This window comes from Micromys minutus (genome assembly GCF_963924665.1).
Source record: "Micromys minutus genome assembly, chromosome: 13".
NCBI classification, from domain to species: Eukaryota; Metazoa; Chordata; class Mammalia; order Rodentia; family Muridae; genus Micromys; species Micromys minutus.
Genome location: NC_137982.1, coordinates 32,873,891 through 32,897,218, shown reverse-complemented (window position 1 = coordinate 32,897,218; position 23,328 = coordinate 32,873,891). Strand labels below are relative to the sequence as shown.

At 40.5% G+C, this 23,328-nt stretch overlaps 1 protein-coding gene across 2 annotated transcripts in view; it reads left to right on the top strand.

Moving 5' to 3' along the window:
- Nucleotides 1-23,328, top strand: part of CCDC148 (coiled-coil domain containing 148) — a gene marked incomplete at both ends in the record, with an annotated part of 183,164 nt that overhangs the window by 71,398 nt on the left and 88,438 nt on the right. For both annotated transcript variants that reach the window (XM_080927016.1, XM_080927015.1), the window contains one exon: nucleotides 16,100-16,240. In XM_080927016.1, coding sequence (XP_080783142.1) covers nucleotides 16,100-16,240 — 141 coding nt within the window. The remainder of the gene's footprint in view (nucleotides 1-16,099; nucleotides 16,241-23,328) is intronic.

The following is a 23,328-nucleotide window of genomic DNA, read 5'->3' as shown; positions in this document are numbered from 1 at the left end:
GCCCAGTGGGCAAGCCCCTTGTGGTATATTTTCTTAATTAGTGATCATTGTGGGAGGGCCCGGCCTCCCTGAACAGGTCATCCTGAGTCATGCTCCTCCATGCCCCCTGCATCAGCCCTGCCTCTAGGTCCTAATCCTGCTTGAATTCCTGCCAGGACTTCCCTCAGTGATACACTGTTACCTGGAGGTATTAGCTGAACTAAACCCTTTACTCTCCAAGTTGTTTGTTTGTCATGGTGCTCTGTCACAGAAGTAGAAAACCCAAATAAAACTTATATGAGATATTTGGAAGAAAAAAAAATCCTAAGTCTGAATGTGAAAGTCATCTGTTTGTAGACACCTAGAACATACACTCTGAAGATAACTTCATACAACATTTTAAGCACATTTAACTTTTAATGTGTTTCGTGAGGTCAAGTGTACAATTTTCTAGTTGTGGTATCACAAGCATGCCCCAAGGAGGTCAGGTTAGAGAGCATTTCAGATTTCGGGGTTAGAGAGATACTTACCCTAGAAGTGTCTGCTAAGAAGCAACAGGTGAAGACAGTTGCAAAAAACAAACAACTCACTGTCCTTGCCCTAAAAATACCTGGAGTCCAATAGGGAAGGCAATCTTTAATAATTTTGAGGCAGTGTGGTTAATTTGGGGAATGGCACCAGAGGCAGAAATGATGGTGATGTGCCCTTGGATCTGGGATAGTTTACAGGTGAAGGGGTGCTCAAGCTGAGTGTGGGGCAATAGATGATAAATACTTGGGGTTTATGGGAAGGGCACTACCAAGGCAGGAGACCTGTTAGTAGTGGTCTGTAGGTTGGCCTAAGGAAAACCCAGGCTCCTTGCTAAGGAAAAAAGGAATGCTTGCTGATGGATAGTGAAGGAACTTATATCTCTTGCAGAGTTTGGGCTTCATGTCATAAAGGATAGGTTGAAACTCGATATTAGTTGAAACAGAATATTAGAGTGGGATTTTTAAATGTTTGCGTTCTAAGAATGAGAGAGCATCTGCAGCATTAAAGTTCTGCCTACAAATCCACCTGCCAAAAAGGAGTAATGTGTAATTTCGACCACTTGGTGCCTATCTTTGTTCTCACATGGCAACGCCTGCCCTGAGTGAAAGGCACCTAGGTTCCTTTAGATGGGGCTTTCTGGATGTGTACACTCTTCCTAGTCACTACCCACGGTCTTAATGCCTAGATTCCTCCCTTTCCATTGGTGTATATGAGCCCATGGAAAGGCTGAGGCCAGGGAAATGATGGGATCTTATTTTTCACTATGGAAGGATCCAACATAAAATTTGTGAGACAGGAGCATGTTGGGAAGGTTTACTAGACTAGGAAAGAGAGCATTCACTCACATGCATGCCTTGTGACACAGGGTTTGGTGACAGAATGTGACAGACCCTAGAAGGAGGGGTCTAGGCTTGCTCTTGACATGGACAACTGAGTAATCCGTGATGCCAACAAATCTAGGTAATGTAGGTTCTAAGGGACAGACTGTGGATCCTTACAGTTAGTTGGATACATTGAACTAGAACCATGGTCTTAGGAGCCATGACCCCATTTGTGGTGCTGGAGACCCTCCATGGTGAGCGATAAGGGTTGGAGCAATAGAGATCACCCTGGAGATACCAGAGGACGCATAGAGAATATGGGTTCATCTATCTAAAGGCATTGGATAGTTGGCATTATTTATTAGTTCTGACACATTTCCAACTTTTAAAAATATGCTGCTAATTTAATGATGAGTTAGAATCATTTTCCTGTTAATTTCACTGATTATGCCTTCATACTCAAATGCCAATATCATCCAGAATCCAAATTCCTGCCCATGTGATCTTTGAGCTGAGTATACAAGATCACGTGCAAGGGAAAGCTAGAGTTTCATAACTCACTCGACTCATTGGAAAAGACAAAAGTTATTTGCAGTGTTAAAGAAAGCCAAGACACATTAAAATGTATAGAATTACTAGGCAGCTGCATTAGCACTGTCATAACAGATAGTATCATTTTTTTTCTCTGAGAGTAATCATGAGTAAGCAGATGCCTGCAATAGGGACAGCCTTGAAAGACAAAATTCACATTTCTAAATCTCTCAGCATAAGTGCCAATTAGAGTCACACCATTGTGCTTTATGGGCTCAGTTTAATGTGGTTTTATAGATTAGGACAAAGTTGTCTCCTTGGCTGAGGAGTATGGAATTTTCTGTGAGGGCTCATAGCCATTTCTCAGAGAAACATAAGCAGTGTTGGGGAGGTTGGACAAATACTTAAACGATCTTCAGTGGCGTTGTCATTAACAAGTAAAACTGGCTAAATCTTGAACATAAACTGAACGAATTCCACATTGTTTAGTGCTTATCTACTCAGAACATTCATTTTAGGGGTATACTGTGATGTTATGGGAAAGAATAATATTTCCCATTTCTGCAAACATGCTATAACACCACCATAGCCTCCTGCCTCTACCTTAATGGATATTTGGAAGACATTCAATCTTGGGGAGTTTAGCTTCTCATGAATGCTCAGGGAGTTGATTTGTTAAACATCCATTAGCAGTTTTGGTGATAATCTGACAGAGTTCTCTATGCAGAGTTATAATTGGCCTTTAATTTTGTGTTTTATTCTTCATCCTTCTTCTCTACTTTCCCTCACCCCTGCCCCTTGTTTGGAAGAGAATGCTACTCCCCCCTTCCCATTGTTCTCTGGCCATGCTTTCTAGAGAAACATGTCCAAGCAGTGCACATATGTCTAGCTTGAAGTGTTTGTTACTGAGTAAGACAAGTGAAAGAGGCTGATAATAATAGAAGTCACTTTCTTTTATGAATTTTCCCCCAGTTAATCTTCTTGTGATCTCTGTTTGACTTTCCTTCTTGGCTGCCTATATAAGTGAAATGTAATGAGTTTCCTGTTTGAAGAGGTTGCAAGCCCTGCTATGTCCCTTAGACTACCTTTTGTTGATTCTATGCTCTATCTGGGAAAAAGTGAGCTGGAAGGAAAAGAATATCCTCCCTGAAGGTTTCTACTTCAGTCTTTATAAGGTAGGGAGTCCATAAACTGTAATCACTCTTAATGCACTCTGCAGTCACTTTCTTTAGTATTCATTCTTGGCCGAGTCTTCCTTTTCACAGCTCCAAAATGGTCTTGCTCCCTACAAGGAGGTGCTCCAGTGTTACGTGTTAAGCCACATATCTCTCACCCTCTCCTTCTAGGCATTATGGACCCCTAATTACAAGAGAGGATTTGGTTTTTTTTTGTTTTTTTTTAGATAGCTTCTTCTCAACAGTCCATTTCTTTTGCATTAGTTAACTGAATGCCTTGTTAGGCACATATCCTAGGTATTTTATTTGTACTTTATTCTCTCTCTCTCTCTCTCTCTCTCTCTCTCTCTCTCTCTCTCTCTCCCTCCCTCCTCCCCTCCCTCCCCCTCCTTTTTTTCTTTTTATTGATTATGTGGGAATCTCACATTATGCACCCCGAATGCTGTCACCTCCCAGTTCTCCCATCATTGCCACTCCTCCCTGAGACCTCACTCCACCAAAAAAAGACAAATCTAGTTTGTGTTGCCCATATACTTTATGGAGCATGGCCAAACGCCTTATGGCCAGTCTCCCAAGGGAAGATGGGTCTTTCTCCACTCACACCCTCGCCACAAGCCATCATCTTTGGAGACCCATGTGGCAACAGGAGAGGGGTTAGCTCTCAAGGACACCAACATGGTTCAGTCAGCAGCCCAGATGGTGGACATCTTCATGGCCTTTTGGTGGCAACACTGGCTGCAGACGTGAACATGACTGCTGGCCAAATCTGGACTACCTATCCACTCATGATCCTCAGCAGCTGCACGAGCCATGAGCCTTAGGTAGCGACACATGCTGCTCATATCAGGATATCCCTCAAGGTAGAAAATCCTGAGGACATCACCAAGGGATCAGTCAGCAGTGCAGATAGCATATGTCCACATGGATGTCGGGCTTCATTGTGGTCTCGGGCAGCAGCACGGATCACAGACACCAACATGGCCTCTGATGGCATCATGGACCACAGTGGTCCTTTACAGAGCTTCAATCCAGAAAGTAAACCTTTCTTATTTCCAGCACACACACACACACACACACACACACACACACACACACACACACACACAGTCATTACCAAGCACAGGTGAAGGTAGTAGAACCCTTTAGAGAAATGAGGCCTATTAGGAGATTTTAGGTCATTGGCCATTCTTTAGATAGAATGTGACATCCTGGTCTCTTTTTTTTCTGTTTGCTTCCTGGTGGCCTTGAGATGAGTTGCTTGCCTGGGCCATGCAATCCACTCCATGATCTGTGACTTTACACAGGAGCAATGGGACCAAGAGACCATGAGTTGCTGAAAGTTCTGAGACTGAGCAAAACAAATGTTTGTTCTTTCTAGGTTTATTATATGAAAGGCTTGGTTATAGTACCAGAAAGCTGATGAACACAATCTCTGCTCAGAGCATATAGGAAATAAAATAGAGCCTTAATGTGGAAACTACTGAACAACAGAAAAAGAGAACATGAAGGCGAATAAAATATGACCAAGTGTGTGGTTTGAAAATGTCTACTCTGGCCTCAGTGAAGTGGGAGTATCAAGAATGGATTCAGAGAAGGTCTCACACGATGAGGCTGGCAACTGCTAAGATGGGTAGGGAGTTCAGTCAGTGTGGCCAACAGGCTTTGCATATCTGGGAATCATGGACCTGAGATGCTGAGGTCATTCCTGAGTTTTGGGCTCATGCAAATGGGTGGTATTTGTAAGTGTGCATTATTATTATTATTATCCAACTTTTGATTAACCTAAAGTTCAAAATGGTTAAACATCAAGTTCCAGGGAGCCCATTAATAACAATTGCACAATTCAAGCTCTACTTTATGATTTCAAAGTCTTGTTTCTCTTGCACTTTACAGTTGATTTCAGAAGGACTGTGCTCAATGCCATTGGCATGATAGCTTATTCTTTAGGCCATGGAGTCATAGCATCTTTGGCTTGGGAAACATTACAGAGAGTTCCTAGGGTTTCCAAGCTCTTTTGACCATAACCCATAGTGAGAAGACTTACATCACAAGTGAATATACACATAATGGAACAACATTTTCTTAGAAATACTACCACTGCATTACTTGAGGCATGCTGTTTTCCTCTATTCCCACTTACACAAAAATGCTAGTTGCTATTCACAACATTGACTTTATAATACAAATTATAAGTTGTTTGAAAAAACTCTGAACTAGTCCTTTTAAATTTTAGAAGAACTGGAAGGTGATTTTTTAAAAAAGCTGTTATTAAATTTTCTCTCATTTTTATTAATTTTTATATAATGTATTATGATCATAGTTTTTCCTCCCCCACCTCCTCTTAGGCCCTCCCCACCTCCCTATCCACTTAACTTCACATCTTCTTAACAAGAAAACAAATAAGAATAAAACAAAACGCATGAGCAACATACATACAACATACATACAACATACATACAACAACATACAACATTCATACAACAACCTACATAAACACATGCACACTATAAAAACACAAAATAAGAAACCATACTACATAATAAAAAAGGTAAAAAGAAATGCTCAAAACACAATGAAACACAATACCATTGAATTTACTTTGTGTTGGCATCTATGTCTGGACATTGGACCTGCCCTTAAGTATGGTTTGTATATCTACTGAGACTCCATTAGAGAAAACTAAGGTTTCATTTGTGAGCTGTAGACATTTGGAGATACCTTCTGGGTTAAAGACGGGGGCACATGTCCACTTCTCTCAGTGTTGTGACTGCCTGCTTTCTGGCTTGGACCTCTGGAGGCTCTGTGCATGCAGCCAGTCTCTATGAGTTCACATCGTTCTTGTGTGTAAAAGGCACTGTTTCCTAGGTGCTATCTATCCTTCTGGCCCTTAAAATTGTTTTTGCCTTCTTTTCTAAATAGCTCCCTGAGCCCTGAGGGGAGGGGTTTTTTGAAGACATCCCATTCAAGACTTGTTTCCCCAAATCTCTCTTTCTCAGCACATTGTACAGTTGTGTATCTTTGTATGAGTTCTCATATCCTGAAGGAGGAAGCATCTCTGATGATGGCTGAGCAAGACTACAATCACAATCTATGAGTATAGCAGAATGTCATTAAGAGTCATTTTATTTTGATGTCCCTTTAGCATAGCAACAGTTTGCTATTAGTATTCCAATATTTGCTATTGGTTTTCCCGTAGGTCCAAGGCCTGTCTAGTTTCAGATTCTTGGCTACTGGACTAGGGTCAGGCAGGGGTTCCATCTCATGGAATGGGCCTCAAATCCACCCAGATAGATTGGTTATTCCCACAACTTTTCTGCCACTGTTGCACCAGTGAGTTATGCAGGCAAGTCATCATTCTGGACAGAGGACTTTGTAGTTGGGTGAGTGTTTACTTTGCTCCTCTATGGCATGCAGAGAACCTCATGCAGGGATGAGGTTCTAATTAGGCACCAGTATGACTTATCACTGTTCATTGAGATATGTAGGTGTTATCTTCAGAAGCAGTTATCTTACCTTCAGTTTGTGGGGGGCAAGTAATAGCCGTGGCAAACACCAGAGTTGTTTGAAGGTTGCCATGAGGCCCTTTGGCCAGCAACTCAGATGTAACCCATCTTGTTGGCTTTGTCTCCTTCAATTTGTGGTGACTCTGTTTAGATTTCATGTGTGTGTTTATGTGCCTGTGGGTGCGTGTGTGTAAAGAAGCTTCTACTGTAGAAAGTTTCTATATGATGTCTGATATGGCTCTGTTTTTAGATATCCCTCCCTATATTCTCTTCCTTACCTTCCTCTTCCCTCCCTCTCTCTGTTTAATACTTTTTTAATAATTTGAGCCCTGCCCAAAGTCTGTACTAGCTCTCCACAATTGTATATTTTTTTTGTATCCCTTGGCTTCAGAGGTCCTTTTCTCTTTCCTAGTTCTTTCTCTTGTTATTATAGTGAGAATTTTAGTTTCTTTGAAAACACAGAAATATTGCAAGAATGTTTTAATTTTAATCCCAGATGTGGAATATGTAGCTATTCAGACTGTCCCTAGAAGCTGACTATGATTTGCTTCGTGCTCTAGCAGGAGCATAATTTTGCCAGCTACAGATAGTTTTTGCAAGTGTGTGATTGTTTGGAATTCTGGGGACTTTTCAGAGGGCATATAAATACTAGGGCCCTAAGAATGAGTTGTTGGTTAGTTGCTGTTGGTTGTGGTTAAAAGAAAGAAAGAAACAAGAAAAAATTAGATATCCTGACAGCAAAGATCAAATTTGCCCCAAGGCACTCAATGCCCCTATCAGCAGGAATTAATCTAATGACAATAATGCTCTCCCTTTCAGACAATAGAGGACAGGGATTGCAGGAAAGATCATCCAGAGACTGCCTCACCTGGGAATATACCCCATATGCACCCAATAAACCCAAGCACTATTGCTGATGCCAGGAAGTGCTTACTGGCAGGAACCAGGTATGGATGCCTTCTCAGAGGCTCTGCCAGAGGCATACTGGTACAGAGGAGGATGCTTGCAGCTAACCATCAGGCTGAACATGAGGACCCCAATGAAGGAGCTAGAGAAAGGACTGAAGGAGCTGAAAGGGTCTGCAATCCTATGGGAAGAACAAAATTATCAACTAACCAAATCCATCATAGCTCCCAGGGACTAAAACACCAACCAAAGAGTTTGCATGGAGAGACCCATGGCTCCAGGTGCATATGCAGCAGAGGACAGCCTTTTCTGACATCAGTGTGAGAAGAGGCCAGTGTGAGAGAAAAAAAGGGTCATTTTCCCAGTTTAGGGGAATGCCAAGGTGCTGAGGTGGAAGAGGGTGGTTGGGAGAGGGAGCACCTTCATGGAGGCAATGGGAAGGGAAGGAGGGATGAGATTCTGGGAAAGAGATAATATCTGAAATGTAAATGCAGAGAAGATCGAATAAAAAAATTTGGGGGAGGAAAAAAGTCCCCTTTCCCCTCCATTCTTTTTTCTGTCCTACCCAGTGTTAGAGGGTTGGAAAGGTGGAATAAGGTGTAAAGAAGAGCCTACAAAGTAGCCAAAAGTCCAGCTACAGGTTATACAGAGTGTAGCATGCCTATCGAAAACTTAAAAACTACCATCCACAATGGAAAGTGATTTTTCTAAGACCTAGCACTCTATAGGCAAGTGAGTTGCTGATTCCACATCACTCCATTAGACAGCTTGGCTTCATATATAAAACTGACGGCTATATTTGTAATTTTGTCCTTTAAAAACAAACAAGCAAGCAATCACCCAACTGTTACTTATTTTCTGCTTATTAACATTTAGTCTGCTGGGGTGTTTTGGAAGTCTTGTTTTATGCTAAGGTCAGGCCATCCATCATATGATTAAGTCAGACATCACATTTTGCTTGAAAAGTAATGGATCTGGAACAGTCAAGATAATCAAGAGTGTATAATCCCCTGGAGTCTGCAAAGGACTAATAAAAAAAGTCACAGAAAACGGAAAGCACTTATCAAAGAGCAGTGATAAAAATGCACTTACGAAGTTACCCAAGAATCCAAAGGATAATTGTGAAGCTAAGAGGAAAAGCCAAAATTTTCAGCCAAGCAAAAATGCCAAGTGGAGAATAGAAATCCCCAATAACATTCGCACAATCACAGGGACCGTTTCCTGAGTGAAGTTCAACAGAAACGGGGCACATGAGATAACACAGCCTAGACCTATGATGCTGAAAAATGGTGGAAGATTGTGGAAAAATTTTAATAGAGCACTCAACTATTAAAAGGTTTAATAAAATGAAACTTTGACCTTATTCAGCTGAACTGAATTTGGAGGCTTACAGTAACACTGGGGGAGAAGAGGAAGGAATTTCTTGCTGCTGTTTTTACAGACGCACTCTAACTTTTGAAGAAATATGAGGTGGGTGTTGAAAACCCTGACGAAGTTTCTGGTGTCTTTCCCCATCCAGCAAGCACTGTTGAAATCCAGGAAGCACAACGCAGCCAGAACTCAGAAAAAAATCTAGGGTACAAAACTTTCTTTCTCTGTAGCCAACCCCAGGCCAGGCACATGAATGTCGTCATCTTACCTCTAAGCATAACTCAAGAACATTGATCATTGGACAACACTGTAAAAGTTGACTGAACACTAACCAACTCCCTCCACATCACATAAACTCTGGACAACGCAACAACACACATCCGTGAGAGCTCTCAAGAAATTGGTAGCCCATCCTGAGGATTTGGTCCATGTTGTTCAAGATGACAGGGACATAGAGAAGCAGCATCTGGTGTGGACATGGTGAGTTAGAGCCTCCCAAGAGAGATGAGCCCAGCTTTGATTTAAGTAGACTGAGATGGGCAGGCAGATGAAGGATAAATGGCAGGTTCTGGAAATTTCTATGATGATGCCACACCATACAACACCCCAAGAAGCTTACCATATTCCTTGCAAACTACACACACATATATGTGATATTCTGTAAGCTCTGGAAAATGCAGTTTTAAATGTCCTATTATGTCAGATGTGTACTGGTCAGATAGTACGTTTTTTCTTTCTGCCCTCAAATAATTACAGCTTACTTAAGTTTTCATAACTGTGGCTGATATAATGTCAATGTTTAATTATCTACAATTGTTTAAGAGGCCTATGAAATATGCATGTGTCTCTTCGCTGTTCATTATGCTTGCAAATTAAACTGAAGAGTATATCATACATGGTGGCCTTTTGGTAAAAGGAGACCTGTGCAATTAGTGAAATAGAGTCAGAATAAAAGTGATGGTTGAGGTCACAGGGCTAGTCCTTCCTTTAATATGTGAGAGCTCTGGGAAGCATCCGTTCAAAATTGTAATATTGTTGGTTAGTTGTGGAGAAGGGATTGAAGAGCCTCTGCTCAATATTAATTTTCTTTATGCAGTATTGACGTAACCGATCAAAGCCCACAACTTTGATGTAAACACATGTTAACACTGTTACCTTGACATTAAATCCAGTGGTTGCCATTAATATTTTCAGGGCTTTATTTTTTGAATTTTCATTGCATATCCCCCTCTGCAAACACATTACATGTTAATTTCCTTTGAACTATTTCACTTACAGCAAGAGCAAGGAAAACATGCTAAGCACTCCAGCTTATATTCTTGATGCTGTTTGTCCCCTTGTGGGCTATGATCCCATTCAGAGATGGTGCACTTAGCTGGAATATTAAAGCAGTTAACTAAAGACCTGGAAAAAAGTATCCCGTAGTTAATAATCTGAATAATGCTTTCCTTACAATGTGCACCTGGCTACCAGGGAGCACTGTTCTCTCGTGGTTACTATCTCACAGTTCTGCTCACTTGCTCTGTTTGGAGCTGTGTAATTAGCAGAGCCTTTAAAATGAAATTGCCAGAACATTCCTCTGAGCTGTTCTCCCTTTCAGTCAGCCTCACTCAGCTTTCTGTGCTTTCTGGGCCCATTGTGCTGGTATCGATTCACCCACCTGCCAGCTTCCCTGTTATTAGGCCTCTTAGAAAAACCTAGCAATGCGTTGTCTTTCTCACCACATCCAAACCTCCCTTTCCGAGGGTCCAGCTGGGTAGGACTTTCCCCCACTGGCACCTTTCCCCACTGTTGGTCACCTTATCCATTATGTGATTTGACAAGCCCCATTTGACTGTATCCAACTCTCATTGTCAAGATCCCACAAGTCTGGCTTCTATAATCATGTCTTTGGGCACAGTTATAATCACAAACAAATGTCATGAGTTATTGACTTCGGTTGAACATCTGAGCCCTCTGACTGTTGCAGTCACTCCAACAGCAAGTTGTAGCACCTTGGTTTCCGAAGGCTCATGTCTTACTCCAGCCTCCCTGGCCCCAATGCTTCTTTATCCTCCTGCTGACATCTGCAGCCTACTGGTTTCTGACTCTTTATTGAACTCACCTGTAGTTTTACAACCCTGTGGTAAAATCTATGTGCATCCTTCAAAAAATGTAAGATGTCTTTTCTGGAGAACCAAAGAGGGATTCTTTTATACTTTCAAATGCTAGAAAGTGGCAACTTTGGCAACTTATTGGGAACACTGTGTAGCTTGATTAATTACTTACAAGGTAATTATTAAGTATTTATGATGTAACAATACTCTGAGAGTATAAGGAGGAGGCAAATGTATGAACTATATTCTAAGTGGAAACAGCATCTTTAGCATAAAGAGTGAGCAGTTGTAGTATGGTACATGGCGATAAAGGAGAGGCACATGCATGGAGATGTTTTATGGAAATTGTAAGCCATGACTTGAGCCCCAGGTGGGTGATAACCATCTCAGGAAATAGAGGGAAATCAAGGACATTGTAAGATGGGAGTGTTTGGATCCCTCTTTGAAGTTCAGACTGTGCTGGGGTCTTAAGAGATGACTCAGTGGTTAAGAGAAATGGCTGCCCATCTATAGTATCTGCATTCAAATCCTATGATGTACATGACTTCTTACAACTGTCTATAGTTCCAGTTTCAGGAAATCCAGTGCCCTCTTCTGGCCTCTGTAGGTGCTAAGCTTGTTCATGGCTCACAAACACACAGGAAAAACACTCATAGAGATGAAATAAAATAATTTTAAAGAGAGAGAGGGAGAGAAACAGAGACAGAGACAGAGAGAGACAGACAGACAGACAGAGAGAGACACAGAGAGAGTTGGTGTCAACATACAATTAAAAAGAACAGGAATAAGAACAGTCATTCCAGGCCAGGAAACAAGCTTGCCTAGAACTGCATACTAACAATATGGGGTTAGGAGTGAGAAAGTCAACTTAATCAGTTGGCATCACCCTTGCAAACCTTCTGGTTGTGTTCAACACATTTGGCTGAAAGATTTTGAGTGAACTAAGGAATTACAGTCAATCTCAATGGTTTTGAAATTGATTTCTTGAAAAGCTCATCTAACCTTAAATACAAACACACACACACACACACACATGTATATATGTGTGCATGTGTGTGTATGTATGAAACTAAATTATATACATCATCATTATATATATGTATATATATATATATATATAAATCAGTTTATTTATATTATCAGAGATTGTTGTCAAATGCAAAGAAACAATTATATCAATGGACTTACTCTTCATACTCCAGGGAGACTTGTGGTCCCATTGACAGAAGCAGGTATATTTGAGGAGAGACAAGTACCCTAGGCTTGGTGTAAAGCTGTGACAAGGCCACAGGCCCCCAAGTTTAACTTTGGAAGTCTGGACCATAGAAACACTAGCAAACAGCAAAGTCTTTAGGAATTTGTGTAAAATTGAATTGCAGGTAGAAAGCTGATAATGTAGATTCTGCAGTCAAACCCTCAAGAGAAGACTTCATAGAATAGGCTTAAATATTAAAATAGGGAGTCATGGAGGAGGTGAAATAGGGTACGGGTTAGTGGCTAGGGTCAGGGAGAGAGAAGCACGCACTGTTGTGGGCACAGGACAGAGTTGCTAAGCAACATGAAAGGGAAAAAGAAATCTGTTCTTTGCCAGGCTGGTGAACAGGTGGAGGAAGTGTCCCTTTGAGCATTCTGGGAGGAGACTGTTGGCAACAGTTGTCAGGACACATGATTCTGACTGTGAAATTGCAGAGAAAAGATAGATGGGAGGCAAGGTACACAGCAGGCCGATAGATAGTGACTTGTTCTAGACAAGGTCCAGAGAACTCAGCCATGCTGATCACAGAGAGGGATTGGGGTAAAGACTGTACTAGCAAGCCAGGATGAGGCATTTTCTTCTTTGTTTTCATAAATGTGGCAAAATATGTTCTTAGAAAAGTAAACATTTGAAATTAATATAAAATATTTAAAAGATAAGCTATTGAGAGTCACTTTAATCATATTTGAATGATATTATGTCTCACTTTTAATTTTGTTTATTATTAATGAATAATGCTTGATTCAAATACTTGAAAAATTACGAATTACCTTTTATGAGAGGAGTTTTGATGCTTTAGCATTTTTCCTCACTGCTTTGTCAGCCAGATGAGCCCAAGGATCAGAAAAAAAAAAAAAAACAAAAAAACAAAACAAACAAACAAAAAAAAAAACATTTGGCTTAATTTTCATTAGTCTCACTTTTTTTTTCCTGTTCATATAAAAGTATCTTTACAAAAAGAAAAATGTACCCAGCCTAGAGAGGTGAAAATAACTTTATTGGGTCTAGAAATGGTAGAATAATGTTTAAAATGTTTCAAAATATTTTTCAGAAGTTCTATTATCACATTAGTAAATCTCCTTCCAAAAGCCTGTCTTCATACAGACACACGGATGCTGTGAGCTAATTAGATCATACGACAAATGTAGTTTACATATTTTATCTAACTATTATAGATGTTTTCTTATCAACAAATATAGAAATACAGCATCTTTTATCAGCCACAGACAGTGTATGAATGTACAAAATTTGAATGAAGCCAATCTCTATTGCTGGGTATTTAGGCTTTCCCTGAATTCTCTGTTTTAAACCACGCCGCAGAGAGACTCACTACAGCACATTTGTGTGTGCTCGTCTAGTTGGTAGTTGTCTAGTCTGTTGTTTGTGTGCTTTTCATTGCTGTGATAAAGCACTGTGAACAAAGGCGACACAGCGAGGAGCGTGTTTATTTCAGCTTACACTCCATCATGAAGGGAAATCAGGTCAAAATCTCAAGCAGGAATGTGCAGGCAGGATCTGAAACAGGCCACGGAGGACCAATGCTTATTAGCGTGCTCTCTATGGCTTTGTTTAGCCTGTTTTCTTATAGAACCCAGGACCCACCAGCTCAGGGCTATCACTGCTGATAATGGCACATCAATGTCCCACAGACTTACCCTCCGGAAATTTGATGGAGGCATTGCAGGCAGGGCTGACGCATCTGCACTTTGGTCTTCCTTCTTCTTGAGCCTCATGTGGTCTGTAAATTATATCTTTGGTATTCTGAGCTTTTGGGCTAATATTCACTTATCAGTGAGTACATACCATGTGTGCTCTTTTGTGATTGGGTTACCTCACTCAGGATGATATTTTCTAGTTCCATCCACTTTCCTAAGAATTTAATGAAGTCATTGTTTTTAATGGCCGTGTAGTACTGTACTGTGTAAATGTACCACGTTTTCGGTATCCATTCCTCTGTTGATGGACATCTGGGTTCTTTTCAGTGTCTGACTATTGTAAATAAGGCTGCTATGAACATAGTGGAGCATGCGTCCTTATTATATGTTGGACCATCTTTTGGGAATATGCCCAGGGGTGGTATAGCTGGGTCTTCATATACTGAAGAAAAAGCCATTGAGAGACTGCCCTACCTGGGGATCCGTCTCATATACAGCCACCAAACCCAGACAATATTGCAGAGACCAAGAAGAGGATGCTGACAGGAGACAGATATAGCTGTCTCCTGAGAGGTTCTGCCAGAGCCTGACAAATACAGAGGAGGATGCTCACAGCCGACCATTGGACTGAGAATGGGGTCCCTCATGGAGGAGTTAGAGAAAGGACTGAAGGAACTGAAGGGCTTTGCAACCCAACAAGAACAACAATATCAACCAACCAGAGCTCCCAGAGACTAAACCACCATCTAAAGAGTACAGATGGTTGGACCCATTCCTCCAGCTGCATATGTAGCAGAGGATGGCCTTGTCAGGCATCAATGGGAGGAGAGGCCCTTGTTTCTGTCAGGGCTCAATGCCCCAGTGTACGGGAATGCCAGGGCAGGGAGGTAGGAGGGAGTGGGTGGGTGAGTATGGGAGCACCCTCATGGAAGCAAGGGGAGGGTGATGGGATAGGGGGTTTCCAGAGGGAAACTGGGAAAGGGGATAATATTTATTTGAAATGTAAAAATAAAAAATATCTAATAAAAGAAAAAATACTATTTTTATTTCTTTTGTATGTATGTAAGTGAGTATACTTCTGCCACAGTATTTATATAGAGGTCAGAGGAAAACTTACGGGAATGGAACATAATTTCTATGACCCTTGTGGGGATTGAACTCAGGTCTTCAGGCTTGGCATCACACACCTTTACCCACTGAGTCTTCTCATTAGCCCCATCTACCATAATTCTTAAGACAGGACATTCCACTGATAACTATAATGCTGGTTTGGCTGCAGGCTCTTCTGCAAGCCCACGAATTGACCGGCCTCCACTGCTCCTAGTGCTGAGGCCACAGTGCTATACTTGGCGTTTTTATACAGGTGCTTGGGATCAAACTCAGTTCCCCATGATTACAGGGCAGACACTTGACTAACTGAGCCATCTTCTCATGGCCCTAATTTTATAATTTTAAAAAGGGCTGTTTAATCTACTTTTGACATTTATTTACATGTATAAAAGCAGATATTTTAAACTTTATTTTATTTTTTAAAAAATTAATGTTTTTAATTGAAATTGAAGTATATCACTTCTACCTCCCTTTCTTCTGTCTAACCCCTCCTAACCACTCTCCCTCAAACCCTTTCTATGTTCCCAACTCTCAAGTTGATAGCCTATTATTTTATTTTATTGCTACTGTATGTATGTATATATTTAGGCACATATATATGTATACATATATGCACACACACACATATATGTACACATATACACATACACATATACATGATGTACTGAGTTTATACTTGTTGCTTGTGTCTGTATGGATTCAGTATTGGCCACTGGCCATACTTCACTGGACTCATTCATAGGAGAGGTGAGTTCTCTTTCTCCCAGCAGTTTTTGGTTGCCTTCAGTTTTTGTTTAAGGGTAGGACCCCATTAAACTTTCACCATTCCACATTAGTATGTCCATAGTCAATGCATTTTATATGCAAAGCAAACATTATTTATTGAGCTACAACCCAGCCCAGAATATTTTGGAAGTCCCAGATCCTTTGAAGCAAAAGCCTACACTTTTATGACTCCCTGAGTTTAGCTAGAGAGTATGTGGATAAGTTATTTTATAGTTGCTATTTTCAATACTAGTATGCACGCATGTCATATCCTCACATACACATAAAATATACATGCCCGTTTGGAAAAACTTGAGTCCTCTTTGACACAAAACCTTGTCCCATATGAAATCATGCGACATTGCGTAGTTATGGAAATGAAGGGTTTCTATGTGTTTCAGGTTTCTCAGTGGCGAGCCCACCAAGAAGAGCTATCAAGACTGGAAATGGAAATTTCAGCCAGAAGAAGAGAAAGGGAAGAGGAGAAAGAGAAATTGTGGAAAAAGAAGGAATTGCTCCGAAGGGAGGAGACAGAGATCAAGGTATGCAATCTCCTGCTTTTTTGGATGTGCAAATGGGTGCTTAATTAGTTGATTGAGCTTTGATTTACCATGGAGTTTGCAATAGGTTCTCCCTGGCCATTCTAGAAACATTTGTCAGAAATGAGCAATGTTTTGCTTTACCCTTTATGAGTGTCACAGATGTGATTGCTGAAGAGAGAACCCATGTTGCTGGCCTGCATGAACACAGGTGTATGTGACTAAGTTCATTTCATACTGGGGCGGGGGGAGGGCAAAATTTGTGGCTATTCTTAAGTCTTATACTAAGAAGGGATATGGTAAAGCTTCCAGTGTACTGGAGGAGCACTTTGGTTTATGGTAGTGTAGGTAATGATAGTTAGAAATGCACTTGTTGGCAGAATACCTTGTACTGGGTATAGTGTACAATTCACGGAATGCCAAAAGGCCCTCAAAGACTTCATTTTTTACTTATTATATTAGTTTTTTCCCAGTTATATAAATTTATCATTCCTCTTTGAGGCAAGTGCTCGATTCTAAATCTTACAAGTACTTACCAAGTACCTGAGGTTTTGCTGCTAATCTACAGAAGATGTAAATGCTTGGGGACTAGTTTTGATTATTTTATTATAGTGTCTAGACATTTTGTCTATTCCTACAATAAAAATTTCAAAATTTGCAGGAAAGATATTTTAGTTAAAAATGTTATCAGAGCTATCAAGCAACATTTCAAGGAGCTGCTGACTCTGAAAATCATTCATGGAAGGTGATTACCTCGTGACCAGTGCGGAGAGAGGAAATTGATCTGTCACATAGCTCCTCCAGTCTTGCGTACCAGGATCCGGAAAGTTCACCTGTATTGACTTGATCTGCATGATATAAAAAATGATTTTTTTAAAAATCTGCTTACAGTGCTGAGAATGAGTGATTAACTCATGGTCATTGGTGACTAGCTTTTGCACTGAGACTGTGGTCCACATTTTGAGGTTCTGTGATCAATGGAGTCTGTGGAATCCTTGTTTAAGGGTTTTTTTTCTTCAGAGTTGAATACTGAGGATAAAGAAACTGTGGATTTTAAAGCTATGATTCAGTTTCGCTGCATCTTTGTCTCCTTATTTGCCCTTGATCTTTACTTGTGTCATGCCCCTGTGCCGGCAAGCTGGATGTAGTACGAGGCAGCATGTGTGCAAAGTAAGCCAAGCAACACACTGGAGGTCCCACTGTCATCTGACAACGTCAGCCGGCAAGGTGCTGCTTTTCACAGCTCTTATATTTCTTAATTAAAAATTGAATTCCATTTCTTCCTCTAGAGGAGAAAATTGGGTGGTTTCATCAGGGTCACATTAAGAAAGGTGATTTTTAAAAGGAATAACTTCACAAGCCTCAATAATTAGTAAGTATTGATCAGGTTTCAGACAATGGAAGCTATCTGTGTATCTTTGTGGGGCAACTCACTGACTGTTAGCCATCATCAATGTTCAGGATTTGAAGTGTGCATTCATAGATATGCTTTCTATGCAGAGGGTTCTCATAGCATTTCTTCCCTACAAGTAACTATGACCACAGATAGTATTGTATATCTAAGAAGACAGTGCCTCTCACTATATTCAGAGCAGGACATTGTTCACTGTCTTCTCTGAAGTCAATACAGGAGATTTCTAGAAGGCAAAGAAAGAGTTTTTCAAAGGTAAATAAAAAGGATTTTCTAAGTTTTCAGAAAGGAATTTGACATTTGGCTTCAGAAGCATTAAAGCAAGAAAGCAAACACAGAGAGAGCAAAGGATGAAATGATTGACAGCTGTGATGGTCAAGGTGATGGCAGGACTAGTAAAGCTTAAGCAAGAAAGCACCAAAGAGATCAAAGAGAACTTTACTGATGTTGGTTGCCATAGCCTTTCTACATTTTAGAGTGTAAGGCCTAACCTAGGAGCACTAAGGAAGCAGATGCTTAAATGTCAAAGCAGCCACATGCCTAGTGCATTCTGGCTCTAGTTGCATTCTATTAAGCTACCAGCAGGGTCTCATGTCCCCATCTTGCATGTGATAATGAGGGACACAGAGAAAAGGAGAGACCAAGTACTCCATGCATGTAGAGTTGTGATGACCCTACTGTGCTTCTGCATGTTCTGACATTTGATTTCAATTCTTAGAAAGTATATAGTACCAAGGTATCTGGTTTATTTCACTTACTTTCTTCTTATAGTAATTTTTTCATTTAGGAAATAGTTTTTAAAAGACAGTAAATTTTTTCATATGCTTTATATTGCCTCACTTTTTTTTTTTAAGTAAGCATAGAACTGCAAAGTTGAAGTCATTTTCAGAGGCCTCCATCAGTACCTTCTTCTCCTTCTGAGAGGTTTGGGTTCTGTCATTCCAGGGCAATACATAGCTATTAAAACATTTGAATGTGTAGGCTGCCATTTAATCTTCTTTCTCTATGAACAGTATCATACAGCCCCACCTGGCAACACTCCTTCTCCCATCCCATCTTCTGTTTTAAATTGTTCCTATGTTAACAGTATAGAGTAGCTCTAGTTTGTTTGTCTTATTTTTTGTTTTAAGATTTTATTTATTTTATGTATGTGAGTACAGTGTTGCTGTCTTCAGACAAACCAGAAGAGGGCATCAGATCCCGTTATAGATGGTTGTGAGCCACCATGTGGTTGCTGGGAATTGAACTCTGAACCTCTGGAAGAGCAGCCAGTAGCTCTTAACCACTGAGCCATCCCTCCTGCCCATTTGTTTGTCTTTTTAATTAGGGTTTTTAGTGTATAATAGTAGACACACCTGTCAATTTCTGCATTCTCCTTACTATCTTTCATGCCAGCCTGCAAATGTTTTTTGTTTTGCCCCATGTACAGCTGTGGCCACCAGGCAGACGCCCTTTGACCTAACCAGAGCTTTGTCTATCTAGGTGGTTTTAAAAGTAAGATAATTATGTTGTAGGATCAATGTATTTCCAATTTTATATTATTTTTCAACTTTTATGATTATTATCATTGTTTTTTTTTAAAATAGTGCCAATCTAAAAAATGTAAAAAGCACCACATTGGTGTTTTAATTTTTATTCCATTGTTATTTATGAGACTGAATCGCTTATGGTTACTGGAACATCTTCATTTTCATAAATTGCTTATCTGTACTTTTTATCTATTTTTCTATTTGTTATTTAATAATCCATAGCTGAGGCTTACAATTGCAGGATGCTATGTTTTAATCAGTTACTGGGGTTACAAGGACTTTGTTTTTCTGGTCATTTGCCTTTTAATATTGCCTGAAGTTTCTACAGTTTCAGAGAAGAGTTTAAATGACTAAAGAGGAAAGTCATTTATGTCTTCTTTATGAATTGTACTTTCCTTTCTGAACTGGGACCCAGTAATGAGACCATCTTTGAATTCGGTTCTTATTTCTGCCTCTCCTGAGGGCCATACACATTATACTTTCTCAGAACCAGTTTCTGTGTTATTGTGTAGACCTGGGACCCCAGGTTCTCATGCAAGACACAAGCTTAGCAATTCTGCATGGACCTCTATGATCCTCTGGTGCCCAGCCTAGAGGCTGCCCAGCCACTCCTCAGGGCGTGATCATGCTGTGCTAATCTCTGCTCTGCATCTGACCAAGTCCTGAGCTCTTGTTCTTGTCAGCTACTCAGACCTTATGAGGGTCTAGCCTTCCTCTGACGTCAGCGGCATCTCCTTGGTCTGATTTTGGAGTCTATCTTTTTATTCAACCCTAGGGGTGTGCCTGTGTGTGTGTATGTGTATGCAGGCACGAATGTGTGCTTGAGAGAGAAGGGAGGAGGGGAGAGAGATTTTGTTCAGCATTACTACATATTTATGTTTGCATATTTATTCTACATATTTCTTCATAATGGAGAATTCTATTATCAATAGACATACTGACCAAAAGTACTGATAAAAAGTTCTGGATATGTTTACTAATTACAACTTACATTCTTTTTGTTTCAACTATTTTATATGCTAGAAGCAAACTTTCTTTTTCCAGAGCATTAAAGCAGCTTGACTGATAATCCCCCTACAGGTGATGATCCTGCAGACAAAGCCCCCTGACTGAGACGTGCTTTCTCCTATCCCTTCTGCTCCATCTCCCTCCATTTTCCCACCAGACTTCTTTTACTCACGAGGAAGCAGCAGAGAAGACAGAGATGCTCTGCCCTGCCCTGGGTCTCAATGGAGAATGTCTGGACAGGACATTCTCTTCGCCCTAATGTTTCTTCCTACAATTTACATTTCAGGGCTCATTTGCTAAGATAATGTTTTAGTCTGTGTCTAGTGCTAAAGTTTACTCTTACGGGTACCCAACACCTTAGATCACCTGTACTTTGTAGAACTCCAGGTGGACAGAATATTCATACTTTTCATGGTTCTATCTCAAGATCCAAGACAGATGTTGATTAGCTGAGATTAGATAAATTGTTACCTGTTAGGTAATTTTCACAGGCATCTCTCTATGCTTGAAATTATTGCTATAATAAAATCAGAGGATGGTATCTTTTTATGAATGTACACAGAATGTTTTTTTTAAGTGACTTTATTTTACAAAACAAAGATAAATGTACAGATTTTAAACATTTTTTGCTTAAAATTATACATTTTTGTCAGTACTGTTTTTTCAGATATTAAAATAATTTTTACATAAAACTCTGTGAATATATTTTTTAGTCAGTACTTGATTTTTTCAAGGGCTTGACAGTATGCATTGAAAACCTAATAGTTACAATGAGCGTAAAGTACATGCAAAACAAAACGCAACATGGAAATAGTCAAAGTCTTCTTGTTTTGAATTGTTTTAAGAAACAAAATTATCATGATGGACTGGCTTTAAAATGGCCGATAATGTAATATTGGTCTCTGCACCACCTTCTGCTGTATATAGTTCTTAAGATGCTCTGAGAATTTTCTCTGCATCATAGGATTTCAGGAGGTGAATTGCTATGGGATGCTAAGACTAGGGTTTCATAGGCTCCAAGTTAGTTCTAGCTTTTCTTCCAGTATGGGAATTGTGAGTAAGGGTCATTCATATACTAGAGACATATGTCTACTCTGGTAGAGTTTTCCAATTCTTTGAAAACAGCGAATCCAGCAGTGCCTGCAGCTGAACTGGGAGGTATTACTGGGCAATCCAGAAAGCCACAGTGGGTGTGTAATCCTCAGTTCTACCTCAGAGATACTTTTGGGACGGATCTGCCATTCTGTGAATTCGCAGGTTCATGTGCTATCGACTCAGGAAATGCCCAAAGTCAGCTTCAGTGGGATGTTGGCACTTGAATGTTCTGGCAAACACCCAGAATTACAGCTGCAGAGAACATTGCGGGAGGTGACAGTGTAAAACCAAAGGGCATAGGCTATCTAGCAATGATAGTGAAAACAGAAGCTCCATTGAAATAGAAAGTTGCTGGATGTGTTGTGTGATGCAGACTCCTCATAGGTTTTGCTGAGGCAAGACCTACTGGAAGACACATATATTTGGAGTAAGTATGAATACAACTCAAGGGACAGTGAAGGCGCTAGCTTTGCCAAACTCCATTGGTCTCAGGGTTTCACTGATCTTTACTTTGTCAAGGGAGGCAGAGCAGAGAAGTTCTCCTGGCATTGCAGCTGGTCCTGGTTGCTCTCACTGATTCATGCCTGCCTGTACTGGCTGGTTTAATGTCAACTTGACACAGGCTGGAGTTATCACAGGGAAAGGAGCCTCAGTTGGGGAAGTGCCTCTGTGAGATCCAGCTATAAGTCTGTAAGGCATTTTCTCAACTAGTGATCAAGGTGGGAGGACCAAGCCCATTGTGGGTGGTGCTATTCCTGGGCTGGTGGTCCTGGATTTTATAAGAAGGCAAGCTGAAAAAGACAGGGGGAGCAAGCCAGTAAGCAACATCGCTCCAAGGCCTCTGCATCAACTCCTGCTTCTTGACCTGCTTGAGTTCCAGTCCTGACTTTCTCTGGTGATGAACAGCAGTGTGGAAGTGTAAGCTGAACAACCCCCCCCACCACCACCACCACTTGCTTCTTGGTCCTGATGTTTTGTGCAGAGATAGAAACCCTGACTAAGACAATGCCCATTTGGCAGAGGCCTAGTGGTTTCTGCTAGACCGTGCCACTGCTGCTGATTTGTATGTGATATCCTGACACTACTAAACTGGATTGCTGGTATCCTGACATTGGAAATTGCAATTACCCCCAAAAAACTACTTCTAAATAGGTCCATATCTTCTTGTCCGACTTTTTTTTTTCTCCCCTGACTTTGGATGGTAGGCTTGAAGTGGGGTCAAAGCATTTCAGAAAACATCAAAAGTAGGTTAAAAAAAAAAGAAAACCTAAGCACACATGCCATCATCCTGAGAGAATTTTTATAGTTTAGGTCACAGCTGTTCTCCCAGTGTGGAAAATTCGTTGGTTCATATTCGAAAGAATTTTTATAAAATATGAAGTCTCTTTTGAGGTTCTCTATAGCTTGGTAGTATCCTATCTAGGTTTTAGGCACTGATCTAAAAATCTGTGGGTGGGAAATTAAAGGTAGACACAGAATGTTAATAAAACTTAAGATCCTTAAGTGTAAATCCTGTGCCTTTAGGACCATTGGGGTTTAGAGGAGTACAATTAAGCAAATCAACTTTAAGATGTTCTCCGAGATTCTCTCCCCAGCCCACTATATGTTCTTCTTCACCAGAACCAGAAATAACATGGAGTTTCCTCCCATGCTTAGCTTAGATAAGATAGCACAGATGACTGCAAAGCAGAGACATTATCAGAATGATGCCATCACAGGAGCCAGTAAAGGAGAGGGCTTTCTGTGCTTAGTTGCCCAGGGTGGCTAGAGAGTTGAAGGACAAGAAGGATTTTACCTGCCATCCATAGCCAAAAGATTGAGGGAATCCATCAGTCAGGAAACATGGATAGACTTGTACAACTGAGCCAGTGAAGCAATGCCAAGCTCTAACGCATAGTCCTGTGACCAAAAGTAACTCAGTTCTGTTAAAAACAAGAACATGGTTGGAAGCAAATTTTTCTCCACATAAGAATTCTTCTTTGGAGCAATCAGAGAGCAAAAAGAAGTCAAAGGGATACAAATTGGAAAGGAAAAAGTCAAAATATCAC